Source organism: Cutaneotrichosporon oleaginosum (genome assembly GCF_008065305.1).
Source record: "Cutaneotrichosporon oleaginosum strain ATCC 20508 chromosome Unknown ATCC20508_contig01, whole genome shotgun sequence".
NCBI classification, from domain to species: Eukaryota; Fungi; Basidiomycota; class Tremellomycetes; order Trichosporonales; family Trichosporonaceae; genus Cutaneotrichosporon; species Cutaneotrichosporon oleaginosum.
The window spans coordinates 392,048-416,831 of record NW_027072170.1 but is presented as its reverse complement, the minus strand read 5'-3'; the positions used below and the strand labels follow the sequence as shown (position 1 = coordinate 416,831).

Genomic DNA, 24,784 nt, shown 5'->3' with positions numbered 1-24,784 from the left:
TTGCAGTGGGGTGATACTGACCAATATATGTGGCGCGTTTCGTGGCGCGCCACATGTAACAAGCAGTCACGCATCCACGAGACCGCTACCATCCAACCCTACGCCTTCTTGCACACGTCGCTTCTCCATCGCTGAGCAGGACAGGGGACCTTGACACTGTTGGAAACGACCACATGGTCGTCGACCAACCTCAGGAGCTGGCTTACCAGGCCCCACTGCGAGGGTCACGAGCGTCCTTGCGCGTCTGCGAGCGCAGCTGGCGCTGCTGCGGCGAGTCAATGGCATTGTCCTGGGTGGGGGAGATGTGGCGAGGGCCGCCCATCTCCATGGTGCGGAGTGTGCTGCGCGGCGACCGCTTCGAGGCGTCGTCCTTGGGAGGAGGAGGCTGCACCGACCAGTCGAAGACGTAGTCATACTGGAATCCCTCACGAACGAAGAGATCGCGGAAGAGCTTGCGGAGGTACGAGTAGTCGGGCTTGTCGTCAAAGCGAAGCGAACGGCAGTAGTTGAGGTAAATGGCGAACTCGTTGGCGAAGCCCCGGCAAAGAATGTCGGTGGGAGTCGTCATCTTCTTCTCCATGATGCGGTCGTACTTCTGCTTCTTGGTCGCCGCCTTCAGACCCTGCCATGGAAGCTGACCACGGAGGAAGTACATAAGAACGTAGCCCAGAGACTCGAGGTCGTCGCGACGCGACTGCTCGACTCCCAAGTGGGTGTTGATCGAGGTGTAGCGGGCAGTGCCGGTAAGATTCTTGTTCTCGCGGTAAGGGATGTGCAGGTGCGTCTTAGGGTCCCGGTACTTCTTGGCGAGGCCAAAGTCGATGATGTTGACCTGGTTGCCCCTCTTGCCGATGCCCATGAGGAAGTTGTCAGGCTTGATGTCACGGTGGATGAAATTGCGCGAGTGGATGTACTCGACGCGTGAAATCAGCTGGTCGGCAAGGAGCAGGACCGTCTTGAGGCTGAACTTGCGGTTGCAGAAGTTGAAGAGGTCCTCGAGGGACGGGCCACTAGAGGAACGTCAGTCCTCCGCAAATGGGTCTCGCTACACAAAATCAAACTCACAGCAGATCCAAGACCATGGCATTGTAGTCACACTCAGTGCCGAACCAACGAACAAATGGAACGCCGACACCTCCGGCGAGCGACTTGTACACCTTCGATTCGTACTCGAGCTGAGGGTGCTTTGCCTTCACTGACTCGAGCTTGATGGCAACCTCCTCTCCGGACACAATGTTGACACCGAGGTAGATGTCACCTAAGACGGTTAGCCGACTCAACCTCTCGCACAATTCGGGCTCCATCGCTGACACTCACCAAACGAGCCACTGCCGATCTTCTTGCCAATACGGTACTTGCCGCCAACACGCAGGTCCATGGACGTCATTTTGGCTGTCAGAAGAGGCCTGTTGTTTGTCGGCGAAGAGACAGTCGTCCGCGCGTTGAGAGGTGCGAAGAGAGGATGTCCAGAAGGGGTTGGGGAGATGAGATGGGTAGGGATTCGAGCGGCAGCAAGCAATACCAGTCGAGAGGGCCATTCAAGGAACACACAACAATGGGACGGTGGCGTATAGAAAGGTCGGTGCGCACAGTCGGTAGCGCAATTGGGTTGGATGGAAGTGATGACAAAAGGGGAAGTGATGATCAGTCCCCGAGAGAACGAGAGAGTTCAGTCAGCACACAAATATTCACAAGAGACTACTCCACGTCACTCCAACACTGCCTCAACCCGGGAGTGCACTCCCCGAGGACAAACCGGTGGCGCGCATGCATGCGCACGGGCATGCACAGTCTCCACTCTTCTGCTACGCGCTGCGGGCGGCGGCGTGGGCAGACAGAGGGTCGAGGCGGTGCTCGCGACAGTGACACAGGCTTGTTGGACCTACCTTAGGTTGAAGGTGCTTGGTTATAGTGAAGATGGATGCTCGTTACAGTGGACGCGCACAATGATTGAAGGGAGGAGACGAAGGTGGGTGGGAAGAGTGTTGAGGGAGAGGGGATAATGACTGTTGTGTGTGGATGCGGGTTCAAGAGGAAAGCGGATGAAAGGCGGGACGGCCGACACGGAGCGAGGTGTGTGTGTGAGGGTGGTCGGTGCGTTCAAAGGTTGAGGTGATTGTGCGGGGCAATACGCAGTCGCGAGTCACAGCAGTCGAGGAGCCGATGCGTAACGCGGCGAAAGGTGGAGCCAAGTCGCGAGGTTGAATGAGTGGGTTAAGGATTTAACCAAGGACGAGGGGATGTTGGTAGGAGAGAAATGAAAGAAAGGAAGCGAAGTGTTGAGGAGATGTAGGGGCAGGTGTCAGCCAGTGATCCGCATATGAATTATGTGGGTAGAGAGAGTGAGACGAGCCCTCTAGTCGAGCATGGCGCGAAGGGGACGACGGTGGGCAGCATGGTCAAGCGCAAAGGAAGCGCAGCGCATCTCGCGTTTTGATGGCTCACCAGCGGCCAACGCCCACGAGCCCAATTGACTCGGCAGCGCAACGGGAAGCAATGAAAGGGGGAGGGGGCGTAGAGGTGGATGAGGTGGAGAGGGGGAAGGGGATGAAGGATTTGACTCACGAGGTGTCGCGGCGTTGAGCAGCGAAGTGGGAGGGAGGTGGAGATGGAGAATCTGCAAATGTGCAGAGATGTGCGTGAGAGATTGATGGCGAGAGAAGAAGGAGAGATGGAGAGAGAGAGAGAGAGAGAGAGATGAGTGGACGGGAGAGAGGAGGGAGGGAGTGATGAAGAGTTGAATGCACAAGTTGAGTGGAGAGAGGGTTGATTAGATCGTGGCTGTCGAGTACGCTGGTGCGCTGGTGTAAAGCCTGGCCTGCTGCCTGGGTCGCTGGTGCGCTGGCTGGCAACCTACCTGGGGTTGGATGCTGCGATCGGCTGCGGTCCCTAACGGGGGCGGGGCGCGGGGCGAAGGGCACAAGGGGGAGGCGCGGCACGGCACACGCACAATACTCTGCCACCATGCCTATCCCCGCTATCTCCGTAAGACGCCGCGCGTACGCGTTCAGCCCAGCTCAATGACGCCAGCTATGGCGAGCTACGGCCTACGCCGCATGTCCACCTCGTACAGGCCACTTCATCCAGTGCCATCATCATCTAGCGTCAACTGCTACTGATTTACGACTCAACACTCATCTCCGCTCACAACAATGGTCAGCCCTTCCACCCTCATCTTGTTTCCAGCTCACTCTCCAGTCGCTCCGTGTGGTGCCCCCAACAGTCAACAATGCTCGCGAAGAGTACACCGTCTCCACAAAGGTATGTCAATTCACCTTGCTCATGGCTGCGTTCTGCGTCGCGCCGCAGTTGCCGCACTTGCTGCGGTTGCGGGCGCAGGTCTTCTCCATTCGTTTAGAATGGCTAGGTGCGCTCGCCGGTCACGGTATCATCGTGCCCAATTCGTTGTCGGGCCGCCGTCGCCATTCAAACTCATCCCCCCTGTGCTGGCATCGAGCCTTCCCTCCCCAACTCCGTCAGCTGACATGACAGGCCACAAACCATCCTCTGACGGGAACGCATGATGCTTTCCGCTACGGACCATCATCTGCAGCCCAGACGGTCGCCGCAGGCAACGCTAGCCCCCTCCAGGCGCGTCTTGAGCAGGTAAGGATGGAGCGTTGACGCACTAGGCTCCGACAAGGCTCTAACATCAGTGGGCGCAAACCCAGGCGCAGCTCCGACAGACTCTTCAACGCCAGACGTTTGGTATGAGCGTGCCTCTGCGGCAGGCGATGGAGGTCAAGATTGCCAAAGAGGTAAGTTCACCCACCCTCCGCCAACGCATACTGACATCGCAGGAGCTGCACCACCCCGCCTTGCTTTCCGCCACGCCTTCTGGCCTTCCCCTCGGCGGGACACACAACCTTGCCCTCGAAATCCTCCAGGGCCATGACGAGGCGCTGGACGCGGCCGACTTTATGAGCGGTGGCGCGGATATGCGCGAGATCCTTGACGTCAACGCTGTCATGGAGCGCAGCCGTCGCATTTAGATGAGTCGTGGCATTGTGTAGAGTGACTCATGCATTGTATCAACAGGTCCTGCAAGATCGGTAATCTGTGTCTGCTATGATGTGGTGCTGGCTGACAAGCACAAGCTTTTGGAGCCGATGGACGAGGTCCAGGTTGGAAGCGATGCTATGCGATGGAGGTGTATCCATCGCGAGTCGTGCGCGGAGGGGGAGCGCCCCCGCTATCGCCGCCGAGCCGGTAGCCGCCGCCCCCGAACGCTCCAGGAGGAGAGGGGTCGTGGTGAGCAGGCGCACTGTCGCTGCCGAGGGGTTGCCCTGCTCCCCCGCCCATGCCCGCTGGCATCCAGGCTAGCATCAGCCGTGTTCCTCTTATATATATTACCAGCTGGTGCAAAGCCCTGGCTGCCCCACGCAATCTCTCCGCCACGGTTACGCAGGCTCGTCAGGCCGCCCATGTAGATGGGCACCTTGAGGCACATGACGATGAACGCCACGATTGTCCTGATCGTGAAGCCGTTCCCCAACAGGTTGATGAAATCAAACAGCCCCGTGAACACGACCATAGTAAGGAAGAACTGTTGCGGCGCGGTACTCGTGAGTTCGAACGATACCACCCCGAAAAGCTGTTGTCAGAGCTCGTTATCTGTGAACAGCGGAATTAGACATTCAGCGCCGCGTGGCCTCTGCACCCGACATCATCGCCGCTTCTCGAACGCCACACCATACGCTCTGGGGTCCCAGGGTGGTCGGGAACACAGCTGCAAGCTCCTTCTACAAAGTGGACGGCACACCGTCTCCGCGGCATTGAACAAGAACTCACCATCAGGGGGAAGTTGTAGGAGAACGCCGGGTTGCCTGCCAGGATGAGGCTGAGCGCCTGACATCAGCGCCGTCAACCGATCACGCACAGCTCCCATGCGGACGAGCGGAATCGCGTCCATTTGCGCAAAGCGATCGAGTCCGGACATTCTTGGGCGAGATCAGTCGTCGTTGGATGCGCAGATTCAGTGAGATGGGCGACACGTATAATCAAGGTTGCACGTTGCACGCTGTTCTCCGTCTCCACGATCTCCGTGGTGACCTCCACCTTGGGGCCTCGGGCCAGGCACGACCCGAGTCTCAATCCGCCACCCACCCAAGGAAGCACTCCATCTCCGCGCTATCGTTGTCACATCATCATCACTCACCATGATACGCACACCATTTGGGGTGCTCTCTTCTCTTGCAGGGTGTGCCCTGGCCTTTGCTCTTCCTCGGCAGCAGGACGAGTTCCGCGGCGCGCCCGAGCTCCCCGTCCCGACGCGTCCTCTCGATTGGGGCGATGTCAACTTCCTCAGCACCTCTGATACGCATGGTGAGGCGCGGACCGTCAGGAGCTAACATCAGGCTGGCTTCGGGGGCACCAGCACGTAAGGCTATGACTGGGGCGCGCTGACGGCAGAACACATGGCCTGAGCCAGTACGCTGGGTGGCAAATCACGCTAACTCCAGAACTATTCCGGCGACTTTGGCTCATTTGCGAGTTTCGCGAGCCACATGCGTGCCAAAGCGGACGCTGATGGCGTCGATCTTCTTCTCGTCGACGCCGGCGATCATCATGACGGCTCGGGGCTCGTCTCGTCCTCACCCGAGGCTGCCGGCTTGACGGACGATATCTTCGGAATGCTTCCTTATGACGTCCTTGCGCTCGGCAACCACGAGCTGTACAAGTACGAGGCGGCGCGGTGGATTTATGATCGCCGCGAGCGGTGGTGGGTTATACGCGCGGGCGCTTCTGATAGCAGGAACGGTCGGTTCCTCACCTCCAACACTAACATTACCGTCGAAGAGGACGGAAAGGTGCTCGATGTGCCCATCGCAGACCGCTTCGCCAAGTTCAAGACCAAGCAGTATGTCCCGCACTCGGATCATCTGACGACAGGGGGCGCAAGGTGACCGCGTTCGGCGTGATCTTCAAGTGTAAGCTGATGGTGGGGGGGGGGGAGCTGACGCGCAGTCAAGGCCCATGACCGCAACATCACCGTGCAGGCGCCGTCAAAGATGGCCAAGGAAGCATGGTTCCTCGACGCGATCCGTGACGCTCCCGACTACTTTGTGCTTGTCGGTCACATGCCTGCGCGCGGCGAGACGTCCGAGTGGCTGCCACTCTATGACGCCATCCGCGAACAGCACCCTCTCGTGCCCATCTTCATCTTTGGCGGACACACCCACGTGCGCGACTGCGTGCAGTATGACGGAAGGACTATTGCGTACGTCAAGTTGCTAAGGAATGACTAACAGATCAGTGTTGTTCCTGGACGTTATCTCGAGACGATCGCTTTCACCTCGTGAGTGGCCGGGGCCAAGCCATGAAGACTCGTATCCCGAAGAAGACTGATGGCAGGTCCACTCTTCCCCCAGCCGAAGACGATGGCAAGGCTCTTCGTATGAACCGGCGGTACATTGACGCCAACGAGGTGTCGTACAGATGGCACACCGGAACAACGGAGCGCTCCTTCAACACCGCCCTGGGCCTCAACATCAGCGAAGCTCTGTTCACACTTGCCAGCGACCTCAAGCTTTCGCGTGTTTACGGCGACGTGCCGCATGACTACTTCCTCACTCGCCATCCATATGGCCACCCACGCTCCATCATCACCGTTTTCGAGCGTCAAATCCTTCCCGAGGCGCTTGAAGACGAGAAGCGCCGCGACTACCCGCGCATCGTCATCGGAAACGCAGGCAGCCTGCGATTCGACGTTTTCAAGGGCACGTTCGACAAGAACGACGAGCTGACGGTGTCTCCATTGTGAGTGCCGCGCGTCATAGCTTCTGCCGCATTAGGGCCATTCATCTGATGCCAGCACCACTTCGTTCTTCTACACGCGTCTCAAGCTGGGCGTCGGCAAGGCGATCGCGAACGAGATGAATCGTGCCGGCGCGTCCAAACTGCAGCCCATGAGCGCCCAGGAGGAGGACGAGGCGCACGTTCAGCGCGTGTACAACGAGTGGCTCGCTGCACAGTGGAACACTTACCTGGAGAACGGAGGAGATGAGGCCGATGTCTACGAGGAGAGCGATCAAACGCCACTTGGTCGTCCAGTGCCCCGCAAGCCCAAGACCCTGGGTTATGTCACTCACGACGCATGCCCTGGTAGAGGCGACGACATTGAGCACATTCCTGTGCCGTTCTCGCCAAACCAAGTGTAAGTCGGCTTGCTCGTCGACCCCACGTCTCCGGTGCTTTCCTGTTTTGCTGCCACCTTTGTGTGCTAACCACAGCGACTTTATCTGCACGCCCTTGAGCGGTGTCTCTGACAACGAGGAGGTGGACGTCGTCGTCATGGACTTCGCGATGGACGACTTCCTCGTTGCTGCACGCTCGCTCCGCCCCGACCTGCGGCTCAATTGGAACGACTTCAAGCCGTATGCCGAAGGCACACTCATCAACGCTATTTTCAGCAAGTACGCCAAGATCGCGTGGTAGACACGAAGACACGACGAAGAGGATGAGCCGCGGAATGCCTCCATATTCACAGGGGATAGCCACACTAGTCTTCTTTTCCCACTTACGCTAACGATGCATGTGTCACATACGATGGATATCAGGCACGTGACAGTCTCCTGCAGAAGACTGAGAGACTATCCTCACGACAGCCACATATCGGTGTCACTCGGCTCACCATCAGCCTCAATCCGCCCCATAGTTTCGGCGTATGCAATGCAAATGAATATATGTCACTCCCACTCCCTACACTCCCTAAACCCAGTCACTCGTCTCCTGAAGGATGCGGACCACCTCCTCCAACCCCGCGAGGTCGTCGTCGTCGAATGTGCCCAGGGTAGTCGAGTCGAGGTCCAACACACCGACCACGGCGTCGGTGCCATTCAAGCGCAGAGGCAAAACAATTTCCGACTTCGTCTCGCCGTCGCACGCTGCTGTCAGACCTTGTCCGTGGCCAACTCCTACTCACCAATATGACCAGGGTACGCCTCGACATCCTGCACAACCACGCCTTTCTCCCCCACGAAGGCGTCGGCGCAGACCCCTCGCCCCGCCTTAGGCGTGATGGTCACGCATGCAGGCCGGCCGGCGTATGGCCCGAGGACGAGGTTCGCCTCGCCTGCCGGGCGGATGTAGAAGCCGCACCAGTTGACGACGGGCGTCGTGCCCTCCTGCAAGCCGTAGAGGGAGGTGCCGAGGTACGAGTGGTAGAGGAGGGCGGAGACCTGCGCCAGATTGGACACCCAATACCGGTGTCCGTCGAGAAGTGCACGGAGCTGCTCGTGGATGTGAGCGTAGAACTCCTTCTTCCTTCGACGTCAGCGTGCAACGCGGAGATGGAGCTCCCTGAGGAGAAGAGCTGGGCGCTTGGTCACTCACGTCGTGATTTCTTCTGGAACAAGGCTGGAATCTGCGTGAGGCATTTTGAGACGTGTTAAGAGATAGTGTAAAGATGAGATGGATGAATACCAAGTTCCACGAGGTCAGAGATGCCAAAGTCTACCTAGTGACAGTGATTCTGACGCGAATGAGCACACCATCAGATCGGTGGGTATGCAATCCTCAGGCACTTGGACAGGCACCGGAAGAGCCGGATGGAGTCACGTGCAAGATAAGGGTGGAGGTGTGGAGGGCGGAGATAAATTCATTGTCCGTGGTGGTCATTATTTATTTTTGCTTCCATGGATATGTACGGTGGGGTGAGCGAGGCACCTCCGCTCGCCCGCGAGCCGCTCGAGCCTGGTGGGAGGCAATAGGCAACAGAGGGGCACTGCAGGCACTGTCCACTTTGTCCCCCACCCCGCCGCCGTCGTCTCAATCACTCTCCTCATTACTCTCACAACTAGACCCAGTCGTTCCTTCCATTCTGCTTTCGGCACTCCTCTCCATTACTTCTATTCCCCTCTTACCCCTCCGCTTCCTCTCTTCAACGTCCTCACCTCGCCCCTCGCTCGGCCAAGACTTCTCTCTCTCTCATCTTCCCAGGCTGGCCACAGCCGCACCATCACACCCCCTCGTCACAATGCCGACGCCCCGCCGCTCTGACAGAGCGTCCGCTGCATCCACTCCTTCTCGTCTTCGTGACCTCTCAACCCCTCAGCCCCATCACCACCGCACAGCGGACGAGATTGCTCTTGAAGAAGCGGCTGAAATCGTTCACCAGGTGGAAGAAGAGGAGGCCACCCCCGAGGCACTTCTGTCCCCTCGTGCCCGCCGCTACGCTGCCATCTCGCGGAAGCGCGGCGTGAGTATGGACCCGACACCGTTGTCGCTGGCTCTCTCGCCACGGGCTGCGGCAGAAGAGCTCAACGGGAAAGCTGCCGAGCTGGGTGACAATGCGATCGGATCCGAAAGCGGCGAGGAAGATTCTTCCTCCCGCAGCAATGGCGGCTCCCACTCTGACTCGGATTCGTCAGCCCATGATTCCAATTGGGACTCGGACGACTCGGCCTCGGACTCGGACTCTGACGCGGACTCGGATGACTCGAGTAGCATCAGCAGTGATGATGATGACGAGGAAGAAGCGGAGCTCGAGCGTCAACTCGCCGCTGCTAAGGCTGCGGCCGTGAAGAAGGTCACCGCGTCAAGTTCCAAATCTTCCGAGGGGAGTTTCAATGCCCTCGGAGAGAATGACGATGGCGAGCTGCGGTTGGATAGTGACCAACCGAAGGACGCGTGAGTGGCAGTGTTTATTGTGCATCACTAAATTCTGCAGACCCATCCCGGACCTCAGCGTGCCCAAGCTTCCCGCACGCCACCTGTCTCTCGCCGAAGATGGCACAGCATTCGCGGGGGAGGTTGAAGCCGGACCCTCTCAACCTCGTGCGGAGCCGGAGCTCGATCGGGGCAAGTATGAGCGCACCCTGAGCAAGCGCGAGAAGAAGGCGGTATGTTTCATGCCGTGTGTCGCTGTGTGCGCCCACTGACGTGACAAGCAGCCCAAGAAGGCATCGGCATCGGAGTTGTGGACAACAATTCCCGCTCCACGCGACGACGATCTTCCTCAAATGCGCAAGGACTACCAAGCGCTTCACTTGTCTCACACTCTCGACCCCAAGCGGTTTATGAAGGGCGGGAACAAGGCTGGCAGGGCGCCTGAGCGCTTCCAGGTGAGCTGCGACGACCGGCGACCGCTGACAACAGATTGGTACCATTGTCGACGCCCCGCGACAGCTCCAGAGCACCACTCTGCGCAAAGAGCACAAATATCGCCCGGGTCAGATCGTCACGGACGTCGTGGGTGATGCCGATGTCGGGACATACGCCAAGCGCAAGTTTGAGGAGCTGCAGAGCAAGCGCATCTTCAACGGGCGTGGCAAGGGGTGGCAGAAGAGGGCCAAGTGGTAGACGTGGTCCAGCGCGCGCCGAGGCGAGCGTGGATTCGCGCCCGAACGCGGGGGGTTGTGGCGGTAAGTCCGTGCATCGTGACAACGCTGATCACGCCCGCAGTTTGCATACATAGACATTCATCGTACGTGTGAGCAGGCGGAGTCGTCACCAAGCCGAGCTGTAAGTGTGTGAGCTGACGCATCCACAGTGCATTGCATAGGAACCTCCTCGGGGCGTCTTGCACGCCTGTAGTGAGGAGTGCGCGATCATCCATTCAGATCGCTCATGATCTTCGATAGTGCCTGCCCAGTTTTGTTGGGTGGGATAGATCACAAGATCGGAAGGGAGTGCGAGCGGTGGCTGGCCTGGCTGGGTGGTAATTGCCGGCGGCTTGTCGCGTGGCTCGAGGCCTGTGGCCCGTAGCCGTCCAGTGTGTAACGGAAGCAAAGCTGAGGGGGTTGCAGGAGTGCCACTGATTCGGGGTTTCGGAGTTAATCCAACGTGGGCTGAATTGAATTGAGTCAGAGCGAGCCGAGGAATGAGCAGGGTAAGCCGCAAGGGCGAGCATGCAGCCTGGCGGGGGTGGGCTGTATAAACGCTGTGATTGGCCAATGAGGCAAGTGCATGTTGTGCAGATTTTGACGGCCTCTGGTCCCGGTCTGGCTCCCTCAACACTGCCTGGCACAGGCAAATTCCCACCCAAACACCACGACACGCTTGCCGTGCTGGAGCCTGTCGCCACCGACGAGCACCACCACAGCTTACCAGCCACGACCACTTAGTTGAGGTCGTGCGGTCCTCATCATCATGGTCTCCGCCTCCTCTCGCCGCGCCGGCCGCGTTACCAACAAGAGCCGTCTTCTCGTCGTACGAGGCAGCGACAAGATCGACTCGGCGGCAGCGGAAACTGTGCTTCTTCAGCCAGAAGCCGCAACCGCCGAGCCATCGAAAAGCCACGGTGTAGGCGCAAAGGGCGTCGAAACCGGAGAACTCTTGGTACGTCTGCATTCGTCTCCGTCTTGTCTATCCAACGAGCATGCATGGGGGGCAGCATGCATCGCGCCGATGTCGTCAAAATGGTCTTCAAAGTCGGTCGCCCGACCGTGGGAACCGAATCCAAGTGCTGAGGGAAGGTGGGGCGGTGCACCTGAGACGGTGCTGCGTCAGCGTCTTGCGCCCGTCCCCCTCGCCTGATCCACTCACCAACACTCGATCTCCTCCACCCTTTGTCTGCTCCGCCTCTCGGACATGACCTAGGCCATCAACATATGCTTCCCCCTCGTCGCCATATCTCCCGGCTTGGATGCAGACTGCCTCGCCCACTCCAACCCATGCATTTTGTTTTGGGTGGCCACCCCTTCTACCCCCTTAACTCCTCACTTTTCCCACCCGCCCATCCCTTCCCTTTCACAGCGCGCACCTCTGCCCGCTAGCGGGTTAGGGAACGTGGCACTTCGCTTGTGGCACTTGGCCTCATTCTTACTACTTGTGCTAACATCAACAGGAACATCATCTCCAAGCAGCATTATCGTCGGCCTCGCTGCTGCATTCCCGTGATGCAAGCAAGCCCGAATCTCCGGCGTCGCGCGACTCGGTCAAGCCCGAGGCCCCCGCCGTGACTCACGCTGCTCTCAACTACCACATCCCCACTCCCGATGCTACTGGCCTTATTGACAACGTCAACTACGCCAAGCTGTACCAAACCCACAAGTTCAATGAACCAACGAATTACATCCGGTTCAGCGACACAGTCGAGGAGTCGTCATGCGGCGCTGGCGGCTTGTCGTACTGCATGGACGATACAGATATGGCGTGGCTCGCGAGTTTCAATGGCAAGGCCGAGGGCGCGTCTGGTGACTCCGGCGCACCGACCTCCCCCACCAACGGCAGAACCGAAAGACGCACGACCAAAGGCAAGGAGAAGGAGAAGGATGTGCCAGCATCGCTCAACATCTCCGAGGACACGTTTGAATACATCATGGGCGTGCTGGAGAAACATGTCGAAGATGCCGTCCCAACCTTGCACACCAACCTTGCTCTTATGCCGACTTTCCAATCTGTCGAGAACCTCTTCGCTCATCCCCTGGCCGCAACATTCTACCCTTCTAACGAGGTTCCCAAGGACCTCCCCGAACCCAGATTATTGACGCGCATGGCGCGCTCTATCTTCCCCCATTGGAAGTCCCGCCGAGAAAAGCGTGGCGGCAAATGTATTATGCCGCAACTCAACTACGACGAGACAAACGACAATGACCCGTACGTCTGTTTCCGTCGGCGTGACGTCCGTGCCGCCCGCAAGACTCGCCGTACCGACAACCATTCGGTTGAACAGTTCCAGAAACTTCAATTCGAATTGCGCCGTGTTCACGACCTCGCCTCTCTAGTTCTCCGCCGAGAACAGGACAAGAAGGCACTGTACATGGCCGAGAAGGAAGTTTGGGAGGCAAAGTGGAAGCTGTTCGAAACGAAGCGGCGCTGGCCGTCCCTCGGTGTCACCAGAGAAGAGGAGGAGATTATCACTGGTCGCCAGAATGGCGCAGCAGCAGCAGCAGCCGCTGTTGCAGCAATCAACGGCCAGATGGGAATGGCCCATCTCGGTGCCGGCCAGAGCGGCAACTCGTCACGGAGCCACTCGCGCAAGCAGCTCGAGAAGGACCGAGACGAGCGCGACCGTCGCGATCGTGCGATCGAGGCTGCGCGTCAAGCCGAGCGCAGCAACCTGCCCGGCAAGTCCATGGCCCCCGAAGCTGTACGCGAGCGCCTCCTTGCGCAACAGACCAAGCTCGAGGAGGAACTGGCTCGTCGCAAGGCCCTCGACGCGCACTGGGACGATTACACCGATATCTCCTACCAACCACTGCCATCAACACATGCTGCTCATGCCTTCCGCAATCTCGCTGTTCTCGACCCTGATCACCGATCTGACGAGGACACTGATGAGGACGAGCGCATCATCCATCCTATGGCGTTCCGCATGCGTCGTGCCCGCGGAGGCCGTGTGCTTTTGGATCGCCGCCTTCCTGTCCGGGCCTCTCGCCGTGGAACCATGCCCGCTTCGCCTGACCGCTTGCAGGAATGGTACTTCCCCGACTTGGTCAACAGCCACGAGAGCCGCCCCCGCCCAAAGTCTCTCGATCACGACGAAGATGATCAAGGCAACGATCGGACGGAACTTGGGAAGCGTAAACGCTTGAGCGAGATCTTCCGCTACGACTCCTCCAAGGGCGGTGCCGTCGGCGTCGGCATGGGCATCACCGGCGATGACGACCGGCTGGTCCTGGATGACTTCGACGTCAAGTACATGCGTTACCGCGTCGGACTCCTTATGGCCGACGACCTCTGCAAACTGCATCCCGATGCCACATCTCTCAAGGATGCGCTCGCCGACCTCAATGCTCCTATCGAACTGCCTCGGCCTCCGAAGTTCATCAAGCCCGCTCCGGCGGCAACTCCGCAGATTATGGCGTACTCGATGATGCAGCAGCAGCATCAGATGGAGCAGATTCAGCGGATCAACTTGATGGCGCAGGCACAGCAGCAGCAGCAGCTAGAGCAGGCGCGCCTACAGCAGCAGCAACAAGCCGCTCTCGCCGCGCAGGCCCAGGCTCAGGCTCAGGCCCAGGCCCAGGCTCAAGCGCAGGCGCAAGCTGTCCAGGCTGTACAGGCAACTGCCAACGCCGCCGTCAATGGGGTGTCGACGCCCGGATCGGCAGGCCCAAACGGCGTCGCGAACGGCATGCTCAGTGGCAGGCCCCAGCCCAAGCGCTCTCCAACGGAAGTGCAGGGCTCGCCAGCTCCGTCTCTCCCAACCACCGGCGCGACGCCCTCTACCCCCCAACAGTCGCAGACTCCTCAGCAACAGCAGTTAGCTGCGGCTCTTGCGGCCAATGGGGGCCAGGCATCTCCACAGATAATGAACGGCGCCGCAAACGGCAAGCCATTCGTTGTCGGCCCGGGCGGCGTTCCGGGCGTTCCCACACCTGCTGGCGCGGTCGACCCCGTGCTCCAGCACCAGCGCATGTCGGCTGCGAGAGCTGCCATCATGCAGCAGGCGCAACAGCAGCAGGCTGAGATCGAGACGGCCACACCCGAGATGCGGCGTGAGTGGGCGCAACAGGCGCAGGCGAACGGCTTCGGCAACAACGTTCAGGCGTTCCTCGAGGCTCGCAACCGCGCCCGAGCGCTCAGCTTCCAGAAGATGATCCAGGCCCAAGCCTCAATGACTATCCAGGCTCAAGCGCAGAGTCAGGCCATGCAGCAGGCTCAGATGCAGCAAACTCAGATGCCTGTGCCAATGCAGCCGATTAACGCTGGCAATGTGCAGCCCAACGGCTTCCCAAGTCCTGGCGCCATGACAAGCCAGCTCCAGCTCAAGCTTCCGCCCCACGCCCAAGCGCGTCTTGCAGGAACGACCCCACCCACACCCCAGGCCCAGGCGCAGCGCTCGTAAGCGTGTTGAATGGAGCCTCCTTTTCCCTGCCCAACGGACTTTCCCGCTCTCTACCTCCATATCCCACCGCCATAACACCACACCACTCGTTCATTCAACTTTTTGCATTATCACCCACCGATCCCCCGCATTGAATACCCCGAAATATCAAACAAAGAAGCGTCGTAGTCGAGGATTGAGGAGCTGGAAGAGAGGCGGAGGGAGTCCGTTTTGTGAAGGCTCGTACCGTAGACATGTAGTGTTAGAACGATGAACAGCTGAGCAATAGTGCAAATCAGGGCATTGTAGCGCACGCGCGACAATGTATGGCACGTCCAGTGTACTATTCCGTTTTCGCGATCTTCACTCTTCCGCCATTGAGCTTCTCAAGCGCCTTGCGGTGCTCGTCGACGGCGAGCACGAGTGCCATGTCCTGCACGTACTCGTACTCGCCCGTCTCGGTGTCGAGGTACGCATGGATGTACTCTGTGGCTTGGAGGACCCACGATGGACTCGGCGGGGCGAGCGATGGGGGTGAGTAAAATCGTGGCGGGCGGAGGAAGTGGTCGTCGAAGGCGTGCGTGAGGCACAGCCCATCAGCGAACGGCAGCTCGTGCGCATGCTCGTAGTCCGCGAGCTCGTGAACCGCGACGGCAAACCGCACTATGTCGCGGTACTGCGCCTGGAATATATTTGCGACTTTGACGGCGGTTCGCGCGGCGTCCATCCATATGCTGGATCGTCGGAGCTTGGTGGGCGTGGCAGTGAGCAGCGGGCGCAGGGTATCGAGCGCCCACCACGCGTTGTTCGGGCGGCGGACCATGCGTTCCAGCGCCGCCTGGATCTGCGTGCGCGTCACCGTGTGCGTCGTCACGAGGAGGGGCGAGGCTGAGTCACGCGCGCTCTCGCGCCACGTGAAGCTCAGCAGGCGGAAGTCGCGACCGTCGCGGCCATCCCCCGCGTCCCACGACACGGCGGTCGCGTTGAAGTTCTCGTGCACCACGGCGCCGGGGAGGCTTGCGGCCGTGTCCTCGAACGTCGTGCCCCACTTCGCGTCCGGCTTGACAAAATCGATCCGGTATAGCCACGGGTACCATGGCCGCGAAGTGTCGTAGTTGAACGCCATATCGCCATACACGGCGTGCTGGGGTCAGCGCCAGGCAGTGACATTCCACGACGCAACTCACCTCGCTCATACTCGATTCAGCCGGGACTTCGAGGTCGAAGTCAATCTCGAGCCCGCCCATCAGCTCAGTCACATCGGCCATCCACGCGCGGCGGGCATTGTCCTCGGCCTGCTGCGGCGAGATGATGGCGTGCCACAGACTATCCCATGCCAGGCCCATCATCCAGCCCGCCACACTCTGCGCCCTAAGCGTCAGTATTCTGCGGCCCTTCCGAGCTAAGGGGCAGAAACGCACATAGGATGCTCGTACAGCATGGCGACCGCAACACTGCCCGCTGTGATGAGGGCGCAAACGACAATAGACCGCCACATAGGAGCTGCCATCAGCTGCGCCATTGAACAACCCACAGTCCTCCGTTCGCGTGACTGGCCCCACGATCGCAATGAGGTATTCCATGAGGTTGCTGGCCTCGCCGATTTCGGCGTTGCGCACCCGGCTCGCCGTGATCCGTCTCTTGACATCGCGCGAGTACTGCTTCCACTTCGCGACGGTCTTAGCGGCTCGCCGGCTCTGCTTGGCCTGCGAGACCTGTGACGAGGGGACGGGGCGGCGGCGCCATGTGCGATAAACGCGCCGCGGATACGGAGACGTCGGGCGGGTCCGCGCGGCCTCAAGATCGGGCGAGGCGACTCTGTCGATCTTGTCCACCTGCATCAGCGCTGCTGCGGGCGCGCGTACGGGGTGTGGAGTGACCACGGCCGTGGCCTCCGGCGATGGCGTTAGGGGCGGTACGAGGAGGAGGCTGCTTGGTTCAGCGGGGGGCAAGGGCTCATCCTCTAGGCCGGGCGAGGTCGCGGGCACCCCGAGCAGCCCCGGGTCCAGCTCGGGTAGCGCCGCGCTACTGGCCTCTGGCGACACCCCAGCGGGTGGGAGTCTCGTCGGGGCGGGACATGTCGATATGCTCGTATCAAGCAGCACTGCAGTCTCGAGGCCTGGCGCGCCTGATTGCGCCTCCGGCTCAGGTTGCTCGAGGCCTGGGCTCGGGGTGACTGCTACGGAATGTGGTGCCGACGACATGTGCTCAAGGTTGTTGGTGACGTGCGCAAGTTTGGAATGGTGAGAGGACGAAGCGCTTCTTGCACAGGCCTGCTTCTTGTTAGGTCGTTGCGCCGCTCGGGCCGCCTTGCTGGTTGGCATAGCTTCGCGTCTGTTAGTTCAATGCGCCCTGCATGAGTTGTCTCGCACACTCCACTCCTTGCTTAGTTGCACGAACAGCCTTCTTCGCATTTTAGGCAAGACTTTGCAAAAAATACACCCTATTGTGTTGTGCTCTATGCGTGAATATTGTACATTGAGTAGCGCCTACCATGCACACGCAGATGTTGCGACACCTCAACACCTCCTCCTAGTCATTGTTCAAGAGGTCAGAGCCTACTCTTCTTCCTCTTCCTCCTCCTCGATAATCTGTGCCGGGGCTGCCCTAGTTGCCGGTAATCCACGGCGTCCGACATCGCGGCGGCCCGAGCCCGAGCCTGAGCTCGAAGAGGACAACATGGTCCCCGATATGCCAGGGGGCGCGGAAGCGTCCACACCCTTCTTCTTCCCCGACGAAGCCGAGGTGAACCTGGACGCCGTGGGTGTGCCGCTTGTCCCGCCAGTGTCAAATGAGGTCGGGCGCACGCTCGCCGAACTCCACTTCGTTGAGGCGCCGTAAGAAGACGCTCCCTGACCCAGCCCACCGGCAAACTCGTCGTCTTCGGACACCCACTCGTCGTCGTCCTCTCGCTTGCTGAACACATCACGCAGCGGCGGTTTGCCGCGCCCGATCGGGGCAACGCGAGACAGTGGGGAGCGCACACGGCCCAAGTCGTCGGACAGCGATGGGCGACGGGGGCCAGCTCCGTCGTCTTCGCTGTCGTCGTCTCGCCCTATGATAGATGACGCGCGCGACGAAGCGTTAGAGCGCACGCTCGACGCCACGGAGTTTGGTCGGATAGACTTGGCCTCATGCAACACCTTTATGTGTCGCACCCGCGTGGAAGCGGAGCCGGACGCCGAACGTCTGTGGTAATCGTGTAGAGGCGAGGCCGGCGGCCCAGTGCGATATCTGCTGGAGCCGTCACTGTGGAGTGTCGGCGAACGGATCGAGCTACGCCGGCTGCCGCCGCGACGCGAGTGAATTGACCCCGCGCGACTGGGGACTTCACGCTCAGAGTTCGGTGTCTCAGTGCCGGTACTGCGCGCACTGCGGGCGGACCGGCCGCTCGTTCGCCGTCCAAGATTGGCATGGTTGAGCCCATCATGAACGTTGACAAAGAACTCGGGTGGTACGCTGTTAGATGCTATTGACGATCGGCGACTGTTGACACTACTCGAGCGGCGAGAGAACATCGGTCGCGATCCTTCGTAGCTAGTGCGGCGAGAAACCGAGGGCGGAGCCATTCGACCCATAGCCGGTCGAACGCTCCGTGTCGGAATCACAGGTGGTGATTTGTTGGCGGCCATGGCCTCGCGCTTGCGTCGCCTGCGATCTTCGTTGAACAGGTGGCGGAAGGTGTTCCATATCGAGTCCTTCTTGACTGCTGGTGGCCCATATGCAGGCGTCGCTTGCTTCAACGTACTTGCGTCTGCGTTCTCCGTCGACGGCGCGCCAAAGCTTCGAGATCTGGTGGGTGACATATCTGGTGGTGTGCCCTGATTGTGCTGGCCTGAAAGGTTCGCCGTGGCGAGGCTCAATAATGTTGGGTCGCTTTCGCTCTTCGTCATTTTCGGCATAAGCGGCACTCCGAGCTTGCTGGTGTTGCCCGCCTTGGTGGGCGAGTCGCCACGCTTGAGAGCCTCTGCAGCTGATTCCGGAGTGACAGTGCGCAATTGACTCTGCTGCCCGTTCTGCTCTGAGTGCGGAGATTTGTCCTGAACGCCATGCGGAGAGTTCGAGTCCTGGGCACCCGGCTTGTGATCAACGTCTGTCCTTCGGATTCCAGGGAGCAGCATCGAGGTCGCGCGCTGCAGCATATTGATGGACTGAGATCGTGCCTTAATTCGTGGCTCCTTTGACGGCGACTGCTCCGTGTGGGTGGGGGATGGGGCGACAACCGTCGCATTGGACGTTGGTGGCGAAATCGTCCGCTCGAGCTGATTAGACTGGCCCGAAAGAGCAGAATGTGCAGACTGCACAGAGTGCGATGACAGAGGTCGTGGTGGATTAGAAATAGATGGAGGGAGGAGCAACTCCGGCGTCTTCATATTCGACCGCTCTGGAGCAAAAGAGGAGGTGCGTGGGGCCGGGCGGTCGGTTGAGGCAGGCTCCGCCGCAGCGACCGCTACCTTATCGGCACGTTCCTTCTCCTCCGTCTTCCTCTTCGACCTCTCCTTCCGCTTCGCCTCCCTCTCTCGCCTGGCGAGAACAGCGTCGTCGGTCTCGCCGCGCTCAAGCTGCTTGAGGCGTAAGATCCACCACATTGCGCTGCTCGAGTCGCATGCGTCCGTCTTGACCGAGTGCATGAGCTGGCCAACGTCGAAGCCTAGATCGACCAAACGCTCGAGCAGCAGCTTCTCAGATGGCGTGGAGAACAACGGTGGAAGCTCAGCTTTGAGCAGGGCAAGGTAGTCGTCCGCAACGAACGCTTGCCATTGGCTCGATGTGCTGTGGTGCGACAACCGCCTCTCTAATGGAAGCTGAGAGGTGAGGGAGCGACGTTTCGTCCGCACGGGTGTGCGCGAGTGGTCGGCCAAGGGAAGCGCTAATGAGTGTTCGTCAATCATGGGTAAATTTGAAGCACTGAGTCGCTCATCCGCGCGCGAGTAGCCCTCGTTCTCATCCTCCTCCCGTGGGCCCTCTAAGCTCATGCGTGCCAAACGTTCCCGCAATGAGTCGGGCTTGCGTAAAGTGGCCTCTGAGCTGTTCTTATGGGCGAGCTCGAGCGCTCGTTCCGTCAGACTGGTCTCTCCACTGTGTGTCCGCTTGATGTCCGCTTCCTCCTCGTTCTCAGCAGTGGTCGGCGAGGTATCGCCACTGGTTGACTGCTTGCCGCTGAACTCAAAGGATGTCTCAGATGGCTCCGACTCGCCCTCAGGAAACGTTGCCAGCGCTGTTGGCTCCTGGGTGAGAGGCAGCTGCGGTCCTGACGAAGTCCGCGGGGTGAAAGGGAATGAGGATATGGAGGATGTTGATAGACGTTTCCGATTCACAATCGATTCGGTAGAGGCCATGGGGTGGGCTATAGGCGACGTGGGGCCGGATGTGGGTAAGGAGAGTGTAGAAGAGGCATTGTGGATGTTGTCGTATATCGTCTTCTTGAACCAGGGATGCGTTAGGATTCCTTCCATATGCAGGCGCTTCTCCGGGTTGCTCTGGAGCATGCCGCGAATGAGCGAGCGCGCGTCTGTTGTCAGTCGCATCCGCTGCTCCTGCTCACCTTCCGTGAGCCACTCGGGCTCCTCGTATTCTCCCTTGATGATTAAGTCCTTCATTACGCGCTCGTCATCGTCGTCGAAGGGCAGTCCGCCGCACAACAGGGTGTAGAGGATGATGCCGAGTGACCAAATGTCCGTTTCGACGCCAAGGTACTTCTTGCACGCCAGCATCTCTGGTGACGCGTAGCCTGTTGTGCCGCAGAAAGTCTCCATGAATCTCCCCTTCTGGTACTCGCGCGCAAAGCCGAGATCGCCCAGCTTGACGCCCAGTTCGCCGTCGAGAAGCACATTCTCGAGCTTGAGGTCGCGGTGCACGATGCCCTGCCGATGAAGCCACCCTACGGCCGTGCAAAGCTCGCCGAAGATGCGGCGAGCCTCGCCCTCTAGGATGCGCCCGCGCTCAACGAGGTAGTCAAACAGCTCGCCACCAGGGCAGAGCTCTGACACGAGCCAGATGTGGTTCTCTGTAGCGATGATCTCATGGAGGTGGACAATGTGAGGATGGTGCAAGCGACGGTGGTGGTGGATCTCGCGTGTAAGCTGCGGCGTAGACGCCTTGGCGATCTTCTTGATGGCACAACGCATGCCTGTGAGCCTATGGCACGCGATGTGCACAGAGCCAAACGTCCCTGGTGGTGGTAAGCCAGTGCTCGCAACAACCAACGTGGGCGTCCTCCGGGCGGCCACGATTGAGCTCACCTTCTCCTATGACTTTCCCTAGAGTGTACCCGCCAACGACCTTGAGGTTGTCGCTGGCGAGCTCCTGGGCCAGAGACGAGTATGCAGTTGTGAGCTGGTGGTGTAAGCACACGCATAGGATCGCGAGCGCACCTGTGCCTGCTTGGTGTTGGCGACATTATTAGAGTAGCTGTGGCCCTGCCGCCCAGAATAGGCGGCCGCCATGTCTGCTCCAGTGGGCTTGTGGGGCAGATAGAGATGGGCGGGCGCCGGCTAGGGTGCCGACGCGACGAGTGAGTGACTGGCGGTTGGTGTGGAAAGAGGCGAGGTGGGGGTTGTGGATGCGATATGATATGAGAGTGGAGGTTGAGGACGGGTGGAGTTGTCGAGGTGAAGCGGGTGATGAAGGGGGAGCCAGCGCCATGGAACAACGACGTCAGACTGAAGTCGTGCTGAATGACAGAAGGGCGCTGGCCAGGCTCTTGTGGTCCAGGCTTTTGACGAATGGAGAATTGAGGGTGGCGGCGGGCTTGATAATGGTACAGGACAGAGGGAGGTTACACTGAACACGAACGCCGATGTTGATGAGGCATATGCAAGGCGATGATGGACGAGCGAGGACTCCCACCCCGGAAGCAAAGTGCAAGTGGTGATGGGTCGAGGCGCGTGCAGCCCCCCCGCGTTGCTACTTTCGGTAACCAAGCGATCAAGCAACTGGACTGTCGGTGCAGCCGAGGCGCGTCGGTGAGCAAATTGGAGTGGTTAAGAGGCACGACGGGAGAAGTAGGCGGAGTGAATGCTCGATGGAGGTGATGAGAAGGGAGGCGGCGGTGGTGAGGAGAGGGGGAGGGATGTTGGTGGCGTTGGTGGCTGCAGTCAACTTGCAGGGTGGATCAGAGGGCCGAGCGTCACGCTCGTACGCTTGGCCATGACCAAAGTGGCCCACGTGTCATTCTCCATATCCGTATATCCACATCTCGCTTGGTGATACTCCACGTGTGCTTGGATTGGGACACAACTGCCCCACTCTCTAAGTCTTATTGCTCTTGTTCAATGTGCCAAGGGTGCGAAGGTGTTGAGATATGAGACAGAGGACAAGTCATCGCGGTTGTCTCTTCTATGTCTCGCCAGCCTGGAACTTGCTACTGCCCACCCCCGCATCCTATGATCCTACGAACTCTGATTTGCCCTGTTGTCTTAGACAGCAGGACTAGTAGAGTAAATACCCTGCACGACGATGCCCTCCCTGCATTGGGGACTCACGTACGGCCATGATCTTGGACGCAATAGGAATGTTACGCTGGTAGCGATCACACGCACAGAAGTGGCACAGGGATGGTAGAGATTGGCCTCGACAACTGTAGAAGTTAGCCAGCCGCCATTGCCGTCATCGTCAATTGTAGGATTTGCAGGACGTGTGATCATGCTTGTCTAGGGCGGCATGATAGCACAACTTAGACTCATGCATGCCCTGCACCCATTCAATCGCAAGATCATATCACAGGTTCAACATTCCTATTCTCCTATCGCTTTACCCATTACCCAAAGACCAAAATCCGCGTCGGTCTCAACATACCGTCTCTCGACCTCTCCCATGGTCTTGGCACTCTTTCGCTCCTCTTGTTCACAGAACTCCCGCGCGGTGTACTTGGCTCGAGATCGACTCATTTGCCCTGTCCCGGTCCCAGTTCTTGATCTTCGTCCTGAACTGGAACCTTGCGACACATGTGAAGAGGTCTCACGCGACGAGACAAGCTGCTCGCGTGCGGTGTACGTACGAGATGTGTTCTGAGCGATCGCGGGACAGGAAGGCACATGTTAATGACGTTATGTGTGATGGGCGGAACAGCAGGCCTGGCGGCCCGCGGGTAGCAAACGGCATGCGAAGGCAACAGAAGCATGGAAAAGTATGGCACCGCCCGCAGCCATTACGCATCCGTAGCGGTTGCCGTGATGTGCGGGTTGAAGGAGAAATGGTTGCTATGCGCTGAGAAATCTGGTAACTATTGCGTTTCAACGATCAATCGTCCGGTGTCGTGTAATGAAGAAGGCACGACATTGCTTCCCAGAGACAGAAAAAAAAAGCGAGAGGCAATAAGAGAGAGAGCATCAGGAGACGGCCATCCATGAGCGTGGGTCGGACCTGGGCCGGAAAGACGGCGACGCGCAAGCGCGCCTAAGTGCCCAAGGTCCGATGCGCACAGCACTGAAGCTTGAAGCTTGAGGGCGTGTGAAAGCTTCTTGCGATCAAACCTGGTTGAGGCACAACCACGCAAGACTCTCCGAAGTCCGGGATCGGGATGGTCGAAGGGATGGTCAGCATGTCAGCAGAGCGGCTGGCTACTGGGATGATTTCTCGGTCAGTTCGGCCTAGAGCATGGTGTATTCAAGAGTCGAGGCATGAAGTACGACGTCTAGTCAGATCCCCAGCACCCAAGATGTGAAGAGACAAGGGACTACATATGGCCGTGAGGGCTGCAAAGTGGGTGGCAGATACCAACCCGTGGAAGTCGACGAGGGTGGATGTGGCGCATGGCCTGTGCGTGAGAGGTGGCGTGAGCGAAGCCCAGAAGCCCAGGGTAGACAGGACAAGGTTAAGGGAAGGCGCTCGAGCAATCGATTTCCCTACATCCGGAGAGTTGCAAGCGGAAGTCGCACTCCTCTGTCATACTCTCCACGTTTCTCCATCGCACATCCGACCCCCCCCCCCCTCTCCTCCTCTCCTCCTCTACCATCGCTCCTCCCGCTTGCTCTCGCTTTCCGTTGCTCTCAGGCTCACGTTCTCCTCACACTCATTTTCCTTCTGCAGTTCTACATTCACTAAACCCTGAACATTGACCCAGCCCGTCCAAACTAAATTGTATCACACTAGCGATACCTCTCGAGTATCCAAGAAAAGATTATGCAAGCTAAACCGGGGGTCAAACATGGGAGGTTTGGCAGATCGTTCAAGCTAAATCCAACGCCACAACGGGTAGCGGGAGCTCTACGAGCACGGTGTGGCTCTACTGTAGTCTCTCAAGTTGGGATCTACCGTGTTCAACATGCTGAACGAGCTGCGCCAGCGCCAAGTACTAGGAATGCAAGTGTTTCATCATCAACCGGCCGAAACGAGGCCGAGTTACGAGCGCCACCTTGCTCCTCTCGTCCTTGAAGGCTCGCACAGACCATCGCATCACCTCACCCTCACATGCCTCGCACCCGCCAACACCCTGCCCAAAGTTTTGCAACCGAGCGCCACATCCAGGCAACGACTAACCCTTGCCGCACGAGCAGTGGTGATAGGGGGTGCAAAGATGGGGTGCAAGCGTACACGGTCAACTTGGCCGCTCCTACGTCTGTTCTTGGCGCATATGCACCTATGCGTCTGTGCGCCAGGTCCTTGGCGGGCAAGCGACGAGTGGCCAGTCGGCCAGGTGGCCGATTTGGTCGGCGTCTCGGCAGATCTGCCGTGACCCAAAGACAAGGGAGACGGCAACGCAGGTGGGGGGGAGACAAACGCTCGGTTGGTCTTGCAATTTCCCTGCCATCCCTCCAAGGACGCAACAAGGGGGCGGAGGGAGCACGAGATGCATTCCGCAAAGGAGCCACATGGACGTTTCTGCGGTCTCGGCGGCTCGGGGGGTTCGGTGCTTGACGCGGTCACTCAGCGGGCAGGGCCGCATCTGGGCATATTGCGAGAGAAACGGTAGCCAGGGGCCGTAGACAGGGTCCATAACCCGGGTAAAAGAGGATTATTCGAGTGCCGGCATCGAGAGCAACTTTAACACACCTCTCATGCCCAGCTGACGCTCCTACACCTAGGACGAGTAGAAGAGGGGAGACAAACGTCGCTCACGCTCGCGCTCGC

At 59.2% G+C, this 24,784-nt stretch overlaps 8 protein-coding genes across 8 annotated transcripts; 3 read left to right on the top strand and 5 right to left on the bottom strand.

Moving 5' to 3' along the window:
• Positions 1 to 202: 202 nt before the first annotated feature.
• On the bottom strand, positions 203 to 1,378 carry COLE_00177 (uncharacterized protein; the record flags this gene model as incomplete). Its single annotated transcript, XM_018427380.2, has 3 exons — positions 203 to 1,010; positions 1,066 to 1,258; positions 1,318 to 1,378. The coding sequence occupies 3 exons, from the start codon at positions 1,376 to 1,378 to the stop codon at positions 203 to 205; spliced, it is 1,062 nt and encodes a 353-aa protein (XP_018280989.2).
• A 2,759-nt stretch (positions 1,379 to 4,137) lies between these two features.
• COLE_00176 (uncharacterized protein) lies at positions 4,138 to 4,939 on the bottom strand (the record flags this gene model as incomplete). Its single annotated transcript, XM_018422350.2, has 4 exons — positions 4,138 to 4,319; positions 4,354 to 4,594; positions 4,792 to 4,848; positions 4,880 to 4,939. The coding sequence occupies 4 exons, from the start codon at positions 4,937 to 4,939 to the stop codon at positions 4,138 to 4,140; spliced, it is 540 nt and encodes a 179-aa protein (XP_018280991.1).
• Positions 4,940 to 5,159: 220 nt separating this feature from the next.
• On the top strand, positions 5,160 to 7,437 carry COLE_00175 (uncharacterized protein; the record flags this gene model as incomplete). The annotated part of the gene is made up of 10 exons (XM_018421207.2): positions 5,160 to 5,325; positions 5,358 to 5,380; positions 5,413 to 5,430; positions 5,463 to 5,860; positions 5,893 to 5,930; positions 5,968 to 6,220; positions 6,257 to 6,298; positions 6,355 to 6,759; positions 6,815 to 7,156; positions 7,233 to 7,437. The coding sequence occupies 10 exons, from the start codon at positions 5,160 to 5,162 to the stop codon at positions 7,435 to 7,437; spliced, it is 1,890 nt and encodes a 629-aa protein (XP_018280992.1).
• Positions 7,438 to 7,710: 273 nt separating this feature from the next.
• Positions 7,711 to 8,378, bottom strand: COLE_00174 (uncharacterized protein; the record flags this gene model as incomplete). Its single annotated transcript, XM_018422351.2, has 3 exons — positions 7,711 to 7,886; positions 7,925 to 8,265; positions 8,335 to 8,378. 3 exons carry the CDS (start codon positions 8,376 to 8,378, stop codon positions 7,711 to 7,713), a joined length of 561 nt encoding a protein of 186 aa, XP_018280993.1.
• A 599-nt stretch (positions 8,379 to 8,977) lies between these two features.
• On the top strand, positions 8,978 to 10,302 carry COLE_00173 (uncharacterized protein; the record flags this gene model as incomplete). Its single annotated transcript, XM_018425192.1, has 4 exons — positions 8,978 to 9,630; positions 9,671 to 9,842; positions 9,894 to 10,064; positions 10,099 to 10,302. The coding sequence occupies 4 exons, from the start codon at positions 8,978 to 8,980 to the stop codon at positions 10,300 to 10,302; spliced, it is 1,200 nt and encodes a 399-aa protein (XP_018280994.1).
• Positions 10,303 to 11,091: 789 nt separating this feature from the next.
• Positions 11,092 to 14,734, top strand: COLE_00172 (uncharacterized protein; the record flags this gene model as incomplete). Its single annotated transcript, XM_018427394.2, has 2 exons — positions 11,092 to 11,280; positions 11,789 to 14,734. The coding sequence occupies 2 exons, from the start codon at positions 11,092 to 11,094 to the stop codon at positions 14,732 to 14,734; spliced, it is 3,135 nt and encodes a 1,044-aa protein (XP_018280995.1).
• Positions 14,735 to 15,056: 322 nt separating this feature from the next.
• On the bottom strand, positions 15,057 to 15,839 carry COLE_00171 (uncharacterized protein; the record flags this gene model as incomplete). Its single annotated transcript, XM_018427395.2, has 1 exon — positions 15,057 to 15,839. One exon carries the CDS (start codon positions 15,837 to 15,839, stop codon positions 15,057 to 15,059), a length of 783 nt encoding a protein of 260 aa, XP_018280996.1.
• Positions 15,840 to 17,271: 1,432 nt separating this feature from the next.
• COLE_00170 (uncharacterized protein) lies at positions 17,272 to 21,159 on the bottom strand (the record flags this gene model as incomplete). The annotated part of the gene is made up of 4 exons (XM_065626062.1): positions 17,272 to 20,225; positions 20,259 to 20,885; positions 20,956 to 21,049; positions 21,088 to 21,159. The coding sequence occupies 4 exons, from the start codon at positions 21,157 to 21,159 to the stop codon at positions 17,272 to 17,274; spliced, it is 3,747 nt and encodes a 1,248-aa protein (XP_065482556.1).
• Between the last annotated feature and the right edge of the window lie 3,625 nt (positions 21,160 to 24,784).